Source organism: Littorina saxatilis, linkage group LG7, assembly GCF_037325665.1.
Source record: "Littorina saxatilis isolate snail1 linkage group LG7, US_GU_Lsax_2.0, whole genome shotgun sequence".
In the NCBI taxonomy this organism is placed as follows: domain Eukaryota; kingdom Metazoa; phylum Mollusca; class Gastropoda; order Littorinimorpha; family Littorinidae; genus Littorina; species Littorina saxatilis.
This window is the reverse complement of record NC_090251.1, coordinates 2,162,934-2,172,774: the sequence shown is the minus strand read 5'-3', so window position 1 is coordinate 2,172,774 and position 9,841 is coordinate 2,162,934. Positions and strand designations below refer to the sequence as shown.

The 9,841-nt window shown below is 42.8% G+C and overlaps 1 protein-coding gene across 1 annotated transcript in view; it reads left to right on the top strand.

The window, feature by feature from the left end:
* LOC138970442 (phospholipid-transporting ATPase ABCA3-like) overlaps positions 1–9,841 on the top strand; it is a 93,348-nt gene that overhangs the window by 4,299 nt on the left and 79,208 nt on the right. Inside the window, exon 3 of the mRNA XM_070342901.1 lies at positions 2,101–2,415. Coding sequence (XP_070199002.1) covers positions 2,101–2,415 — 315 coding nt within the window. The remainder of the gene's footprint in view (positions 1–2,100; positions 2,416–9,841) is intronic.

Genomic DNA, 9,841 nt, shown 5'->3' with positions numbered 1-9,841 from the left:
CGTCTTTTGATGTGGAACGTGACGTGTTTCAGAACTTCTTCTTGACATTAACTCAGATGGTCGTTTTCACTGAACAATGGACATTGAAGTTATCATAATTTCAGAGAATTGTCTTTTACTTTCACAGAACTGTCTCTGCTGAAAGACTTGCGATTATGTAACAATGCGTGAGTCGCAATGATCCAGGTAGGAATTATGCACAGTGAATGTGACTCAACTCTTCCTCTTCCAGTCTCTCCCTTTCATTCCCTCTGTTTTCTTCATCGAGTCGTCAGGTCAGTTATGTTTTAATCTCAGGGCTGGTGCGGCGTAAACCATTGTGCCTGCAGACACTTTTGCTTCTATCTCGCTAGGGGGTGAAATCTCTATCAAATTGTCAAAATTATCCAGTTCTGCTGCTTGAGTCTCTTGTTGTATTTCTGCTAAATTACCATTGAATGCAACCCCCGTCGGTAAGACTTCAGATCCAATTTCTGGGACACATGACTGCGTACAAAAGATTGGGCATGCTTTTTTTCTTTTTTGACAATTTGTTGTGTATTCAATTCATCATCAAAGAATGTTTATGGGAAATATCTCGCTCCACTATGTTTGAAGTGACCGTCTAAAGATGGCACCCATAAGTGATTAGTCACTTCCTGCGAGATATCACTTGGCTTTGACCATAGATGTGTATTGACGACTTCCTGCGATATATCAATTGATATAGGGTGCATGTTTGACCAATGGTTAGTTACAGTTTCATCATGTGACCCGTAAAAAAGGAATAAAATGTTTTAAATGTGGTAATTGTAAAAAAAATAAATGAATATAGTTTTGCTTATGGGACGACGGGCGCAGTGGCGTTGTGGTAAGACGTCGGCCTCCTAATCGGGAGGTCGTGAGTTCGAATCCCGGTTGCTGCCGCCTGGTGGGTTAAGAGTGGAGATTTTTCCGATCTCCCAGGTCAACTTATGTGAAGACCTGCTCGGGACTGAACCCCCTTCGTGTGTACACGCAAGCACAAGACCAAGTGCGCACGTAAAAGATCCTGTAATCTTTATCAGAGTTCCGTGGGTTATGAAAACACGAAAATACCCAGCATGCCTACCCAACGAAGGCGGAGTGAAGCTGACTATGCTCTCAGAGTATAGTGTAGGGAACCCAAATGGGCAAACAAGCTCACACGTAACCAGACAATCCTGGAACGCTGAAGAAGAAAAAGCTTATGTGATAAACTATCCACAGGCCAGTCACCAGCGAGAGGTGTGTCTGAAACACGTGTGGTTTGTTTTTCCAACTAAATGCAAGGGTGTTCACTCTTTCTCAACCCATACAAACCCGACAGAGTTATTTCCCAACTACATGTATTGAATAGTTGTGTTTGCACCAGGTTGCGGTGAGGGACCTGTCGCTGAAGATGTACGAATAACGTTGTGTTTGCACCAGGTTGCGGTGAGGGACGTGTCGCTGAAGATGTACGAATAACGTTGTGTTTGCACCAGGTTGCGGTGAGGGACGTGTCGCTGAAGATGTACGAATAACGTTGTGTTTGCACCAGGTTGCGGTGAGGGACGTGTCGCTGAAGATGTACGAATAACGTTGTGTTTGCACCAGGTTGCGGTGAGGGACGTGTCGCTGAAGATGTACGAATAACGTTGTGTTTGCACCAGGTTGTGGTGAGGGACGTGTCGCTGAAGATGTACGAATAACGTTGTGTTTGCACCAGGTTGCGGTGAGGGACGTGTCGCTGAAGATGTACGAATAACGTTGTGTTTGCACCAGGGTGCGGTGAGGGACCTGTCGCTGAAGATGTACGAATAACGTTTTGTTTGCACCAGGTTGCGGTGAGGGACGTGTCGCTGAAGATGTACGAATAACGTTGTGTTTGCACCAGGTTGCGGTGAGGGACCTGTCGCTGAAGATGTACGAATAACGTTGTGTTTGCACCAGGTTGCGGTGAGGGACGTGTCGCTGAAGATGTACGAATAACGTTGTGTTTGCACCAGGTTGCGGTGAGGGACGTGTCGCTGAAGATGTACGAATAACGTTGTGTTTGCACCAGGTTGCGGTGAGGGACGTGTCGCTGAAGATGTACAAATAACGTTGTGTTTGCACCAGGTTGCGGTGAGGGACGTGTCGCTGAAGATGTACGAGGGTCAGATCACGGTACTGCTGGGGCACAACGGGGCGGGCAAGACTACCACCATGTCCATGCTGACCGGCTTCCTCCCGCCCACCGCCGGCACGGCCTACGTCCACGGGATGGACATCCGCACGGACATGCCGACCATCAGGCAGAGCTTGGGGCTGTGTCCGCAGCACGACGTCCTCTTCGGCTCGCTGACCGTGCAGACCAACCTCAGCTTCTTCGCCAGGATGAAAGGTTGCCCCGGCTCCATGGTCAAGGCAGAGGTGGACACTGTCTTGGAGGAGGTGGGGGATAGTCTTTTTTTCTCTGTTTACATATATATGTGAGTTGTTCTTCAGTACTGGTGACAGAAAGGGGGAAAAGTGGTCAAAATTCAAATCTCTAGTTTTGTTTTTGAAATATAGCTTTTCATAAAGCAGAAATACTGTAGTATCTGTTGTAGCCTACATAAGAAAACATCACTGGTTCACATGGTTCTTACATAATCTAACGTTTAAAGCTGGTTCTTGTGTGTCTGTGTGTATGTTTGTATGATGACGATAGGACCCGAAACGGCTGCACGGACTGAGACAGGAATTGCAGAGAATGTTCTTTGCCACTCGAGTCGTGTCATAGGGTACTTTTGGAATAGCAAATTTGAAAGGATTCTTCAAAATACGGCGGAAAACATTATGAATTATATACCCTGTGAGCTATCGACCCGTCTGGGCTGTCGAAACATGGTCTTGTTAAAAGACGTTTTCAAATGGTTAACCGGGAGATAGACTCGAAGCACATTTAGCGAAGTTATGTTGCCAAATCATCAAAGATCAACATTTCACTACACGGATCGATGCACACTGTCGAAATAGATGTGACTTTCACACGACCGAAGACTACTTACTAGCAGACTAGCAGACGACAAGATCTAAATATTTAGATCAATGAGAGCAATCCGTTGAAGAACAGTTACTCCGCTTATTCGTCTTCAGAAGCTTATTTCCCCTGCCATAAGTTTCCTTGCAGATCTGCAGTCGCGTAGTGAAATGAACTAGTGTCATCGGAAGATTCTTCTCAGTCAATGATCAAAGCACAGTATGTTCTTTGCTGACAAAAGTCACTTTAGGAAAACACGACCATTGACTTCATTTATGAGCCCAAAGGTGACAATATCGACAAGTATGTACGCATTTGACATTAAATGAAACATTCATAGACAGTTTCCAACTCACCAGATCTGCCAAAGAGCCTTCATTCGTGAAAAACGATGATTTTAATCCGACAGGTATCGGAAACAATCTCTTGGTAACCTGTGTTTCTCCTTCCGAAGCGACGTGACGGCGCCACATTTGTTTGTTTATGGCTGTTTATCGCGAAACAACACAGTTGAAATGTGTGTGTAAAATATCATAAATGTGTGGCGTGTAATCTCCGAATCAGTTCGTTATCTGCGTTTCGATGGTAATTCAGTTAGCGTGGAGTTACTTTGAATCAAAGGCAAAGGTAACCTGCGTTGCATGTGGGACGGCGTGAGCAAATTTGATTGCAATATTTTATACAGGAAGTAAATTTCAATGATTCTGGCTCAGTCTTGTAGATCTGTTATGCAGTGTTTTTTGGTAGTGTATCTGCTTTTTGGCTCACGAAGTGTAGCCTATGCGATCGTAACTTTGTCTGTCTGTGCGTTTGTGCGTGTGTGTGTGTGTGTGTGTGTGTGTGTGTGCGTGCGTGTGTGTGTATGTCTGTGGTAGAAACTTTAACATTTCCGAGTCTATGTGTGAGTGGTTATCCAAGACTATGGATAAAGCTCGCATAAGATTACGTCACGGTCAAAAGTGTTTGACGTCAATGACGGCATGCCTCCCTGTAGTCTTTCTCTCTCGCGTGGTGTGTGTGGTCTCGGTCATTGTTATTTTGAGCGGGCCGAGACTATTTGGCAGTCGTGTCCCTGTAAGTAGGCTACATGCAGACAGACAGATCTAGAGTCTCTCTTTCTTGCACAGTGTCACCTAAGCTTACTGTGTGTGTGGGTGTGTATGTGTGACGGAGTGATTGAGTTTGTGTTACTGTTTGTCTATTTCTTACGTGAGCCTTGAAGGCTTCGCCTCTTGTCTACTATGAAGCTCATTTGGAGTGATACGCTGATCAAAGTGGGGTACTTTATGTGGGACATCAGCCGTATGCAGATTAGGCCTCAGAACACTCGCATTTCACAAAGACAACAATAATTTGCAACATTTCAAGAACTGCATCAGTTTTATTAGATACTATTTCAACAAAAACAGCACAAACACGACTATTATCAAAAACACAGAACGGGAAATAAGTCTTCAAAGACTCACCAAGTGTGCGTTCCCGTTTTTGGACGCCATTTTTGCTGCATTTTCACAGTAAATCTTAATATTTCCATATCTATTGAATGATTTTGGTATTTTCTTTGATTGTGCCGATTTTCCTATCTCTCTGCCATGTACTGGGTGCTTTGTGACCAGTTTCTCCCTTAGACTGTGTTGAAAAATGCGTCCGTGTGAACTGACCCCCACTTGTCACCAGTAGCAAAGAACAACTCATATATTTGTTTTTATTATATTGTAGCAGTTTTCCTATTATAATGCTCATAAATGTATTGACCCGGCGGAAAACCGTGAAGGTTGTAGGTATGAACAGGTTACATCTTTTTAATACTGAAAAATGGCATGTCTACTCTTCTGTTCAGCTTTACGGATATGGTGATTAGTGCATGCACTTATTATTTGTCTTTTTTTCTGATGTCTAGCCTTACCTCGCGTTGTATTGTTATCTCCTAATGTATACACCCCTAAATCCGTTTATCGCCTGAATACCCTCCTTTACCTAAAATCACCAGCTTGGCTTATCATTTTAAAAAGGCTATACTTGCGAGAAGAAACGACGACTCATAGAACAATGAAAATCACTCAGACGAATAAATGGAGTCCATTCTTGAGGTTACTTTTCTATGAATAGATTATTAAAACGTATTTAGAAAAGTGTGTAAGGAAACAACCCAAACAAGTACATGTTATACAATATTGTAATTCAATCGAGTTGGCGTTTTAATGAAACAGATCCTGTGATTGGTCAGAATGCCCCAACTCATTAAAAATTACCGGTCATTAATTGTCGATAAGCACTCGCTAAAAAAGCCATTAAAGTGCATCTAAACCCCATTTTTCAACCCAAAACCCTTATTACCAATGCAAACATACACCCAGATGCATTCCATTCCCACCCCTTCAAAGGCCCGAAGATGACTGACTGAGTATTAGGGTTTAACGTCCTCTTAGACCAACTGGTCTATATTGGGACAGGTATTGGTAATACGTTGAAGATATGGTGTGATACTTTGATTCGAACAAGCCCGCTGTGGCTGTCTTCTTCGACACACCAGCATTGGGTTTGTCTCGTCAAAGTATCGAAATACGATCATGATAATAGGAGACGAGAGATGATGCATGCGTGTCTTCGTGTTTTCCAAGCCCTGATACTTTCGCTGTGAACGTGGGATCTTTTTCGTGCGCATTTGTGCATACGGGGGTGTTCGGACACCGAAGAGAGTCTGCACAAAGTTGACTCCGAGAAATAAATCTCTCGCCGAACGTGGGGATCGAACCCACGCTGATAGCGACCAACTGGCTACAAAGCCAGCGCGCTACCAACTGAGCTACGTCCCCGCCCCAAGGCCCGAAGATGCGAGGAGCAGACGCAGCGAGTGGGAACAGTCCGTAAAAGCTCGCACTTGCCCACAGGAGCTTGTATCAAATCGCCGGTCGATCATTATTTACAGTCCACTACTACGAAATACTACTACTATATACTACAAGTACAAGGAATATAACGCAGAGTGCTCCGCACTGCCGACTCGCTCCGTTTCAAGCTTTCTACATCACTTTCTGCACCCCCTTCCCGAACGCACGAACCTCACACACAAACAAAAATGATTAAGCTTTCACTTCATGCAACAAACTCGAAATAACCATTCACCAACTTCGAGAAGTTTGTCAAGAACGGGGTCGGTGTCCACACCACTCCATGAGAGGAACCTCGAGCCTCGACGAATGGAAAGTGGAACTCGCGCTGATGTTTTCTGCTTTTCGTACGCTCTCAAGGGTGTACAACATTCTAGCGGCCTGCAATTAGTCCAACATAACTGATGAGGGACACAGCAGCCTCAAACCCCGTGAAATGATACACAAAACATTCTCTTTGAGCTTAACATTGCGAAGATCGAAACCTACTGGCAGTTAACCAGGTTCAAAGACCACAAAAGGTTACATCCGGAGCGTTCCGCAGTAAAAGTTTTACAGCGCATGCTCAGAAAACCGTCTGCTCCGGCAATGGGCGTTCTTTGACCGCCCGTTCGACTTGTCCGATGGAAGAAGCACGGGAATTAGTCGAGCTTGGACACAACGTCATTATTCTTAGACAAGCAGGTATGTACACTTCTTAACTTTACTTTTGTTGATGAACAGGCTTTGAACTTACCCGAAGTTTAGATTAAAAGAGAACTTAGACGATTTACCAGTCATATGTTCGTAACATGACTCTAGTCTAAAAGAAATGTTGGCTGTTGTTGTTGAAGAAACAGCAAGCTTTAACTTAAAATAAAGTTCATTCCTGGGTTAAAATGCCCCCAGGTAAACTCAAGAACCACAATGCAATAGGTTTCCAAACGTACGTAATGTTCGTCTGCAGTGATCGTTTCACTTTGTAAAACGCGGTCGTTATGATTATGGCTCCTCCCACTGTTAGCCCCGCCTCTCCGTCTCTTTGAGAATCAAGATTCAAGATGGCTAAGAAAAGGATTGGTGCAGGAAGTGAGTAGCAGCCCCCTGCTTAGTTGACCTACTTTCATGGACAAGCATACGATTCTGACTGGAGGGTTGCAGTGGTGGTTAGTTCCAGAATCAAGACATGTCAGCTAGTAATGGCTAGTTTTGGGGTTACATCTGCAGTCACTTGTTTTTGTTTGTTTGTTTGCTTGTTATTTAATTTTTTTTAATTATATTGAAGACTGTTACATGGAAGAATTCGTTTTAATGTGTTTTATTGTTGTTTGCTCGTTTTTTGACTCACATGCGAAGCAAAAGTGAGTCTATGTACTCACCCGAGTCGTCCGTCCGTCCGTCCGGACGTCCGTCCGTCCGTCCGTCCGGACGTCCGTCCGTCCGTCCGTCCGTCCGGAAAACTTTAACGTTGGATATTTCTTGGACACTATTCAGTCTATCAGTACCAAATTTGGCAAGATGGTGTATGATGACAAGGCCCCAAAAAACATACATAGCATCTTGACCTTGCTTCAAGGTCAAGGTCGCAGGGGCCATAAATGTTGCCTAAAAAACAGCTATTTTTCACATTTTTCCCATTTTCTCTGAAGTTTTTGAGATTGAATACCTCACCTATATATGATATATAGGGCAAAGTAAGCCCCATCTTGTGATACCAGTTTGGTTTACCTTGCTTCAAGGTCAAGGTCACAGGAGCTCTTAAAAGTTGGATTGTATACATATTTTGAAGTGACCTTGACCCTGAACTATGGAAGATAACTGTTTCAAACTTAAAAATTATGTGGGGCACATGTTATGCTTTCATCATGAGACACATTTGGTCACATATGATCAAGGTCAAGGTCACTTTGACCCTTATGAAATGAGACCAAAATAAGGTAGTGAACCACTAAAAGTGACCATATCTCATGGTAGAAAGAGCCAATAAGCACCATTGTACTTCCTATGTCTTGAATTAAAAGCTTTGTGTTGCATGACCTTGGATGACCTTGACCTTGGGTCAAGGTCACATGTATTTTGGTAGGAAAATGTTTAAAGCATGTGAGTCGTATGGGCTTTGCCCTTCTTGTATAAACTAGCTGTGCTGGAAGCTGAAAGTTGTAGCTTTTTAAGTCAACTAAATTATGTGTGCAATGTAAATGCAAAATTAATTTGCCCAGAGAAAAAAAGTTTATTTCTGTGGTTGAGTTCAAGTACAAGTGATTTTTTCTCTAAGACATTCAAACAGTCATGAATTAATTTCAAATTTAGACTGACCTCACCAGTCGTCTGTTTCTTACAGGCGAGGAAAGGCGAGATTGGCGAGTAGGGCGAGGAAGTACCATTTCTTGGGCACATCTCGCCGCGAGTGACGCTAGAATTCTCGCCTCAAACGCTGGGTAGCTTTAGGCTTGCTTGCTTGGCAAGAAAACATGGCGGCCACTCAGCTGCCCATCCAACTAGCTGTCCACGACTTGTTTTTTTTACCGACCAGTGCAGTTTAATTCTTGTGTAGCTAGCCACCAAACCGTTTCATAAACAATCTCGCCTCCTATTTTCACGAGTGGCTAGCCGAAAGAATATCTCGCCTGAAAGAAACACGCGACAAAAATCACACACTCAGGAAAGAGTAAATTCTTTGTTTTTAAACATATTTATTACATACATGTATGTATCACAGTTTTAACATGTATATCAATTTTGATTATAACTCGTCAGCATTATACTTGTCTCGTCTAAATATCGGACCCTATTGCTACGATGAAAACACAAGAGCGTTTATATACTATTCTGACATTAAATTCTGTGTTAAAATCATGTTTTTGTCAGCAACAATTACCAGAATGCATGAAGTCACGGAAATAACCGAACATTGAAAAACCCGCGGACATGTATTACGGAGACAACTCAAGATAACGGGATGTTTAGCATTTCGTCAATATGCTTGGAATCATATGACGTCATGACGTATCATGCTTGCTTATGTGTTTTCGAAAGTCTGACTTCTGTTGGGAATTCGCGTGGTGATCGAAGACTGCGGTAAATCTGTAGATGATAAGAGAACAAGGATAGTCTCAGAAGAAACGCCTAAATGTTTCAGACCGGTAACTTCATTTCAACATAGCACTATACAATGGACGTTAAATGTGACAGGAGAGTTTGCTGATTTTGTGTTCATTGGAGAGATCGTCTGCTAGAATCAGAGATAGGTTGCTTCAGATTGCAGCTTCTGGAAATTTGCAAGGTTTGTTGCCTGTTAAAGAACTGGATTTTACACGTAATGTGTATCATGTACAGTAAGCAACAACAAAAACACACACAAAGCAAATGGCATCGTCTGTCGACTAGTCACAGAAACAAACCTGTACTTTATACACGTCAGCCATTGTTGTTACAGTTTTGAGTCTACGTTGTATTCTTCCGCAACAGGGTCCAATCGTCTGGGTTTCAAATGATGTCATGTTCTAAAAATAAATTCTAGTATTGATTATTTTTTTAGCCCTCTTTATTCTTACTTCGAATAATCCACGTGTGATTTTGGTGTAATCAAAGTAGTTCGTTCTAATTTCTCACTTGTCTAAAAATAATCAACTAGATTTAATCCACCCCTCGGTTGCATTAGAGGAGTTGTATAAACACTAGTCAGTCGGCTAAGGACCGTTTTGGTTACTTTTTGGCGTCACGTTAGCAAACACTTTTTTCTGATAGATTTTAACACCACAACACTAAATCGAAAGTTTTGGGGCAATATTCCAAACCACCGGTGAGAAAAACGTTGGTTTGTGTGTATGTTTTCCTTCTTTGGCGTTACTATTCTTGTTTTGAGGGTTGGGTTCATAAAACGGACATAAAACTTAAACCGCTTGACAGAAATTATATAACTGTAAATCATTCAAAAGGGAAGGCATTCATGTACACGTTTGTGCCACTTAAAATGACGTCATTA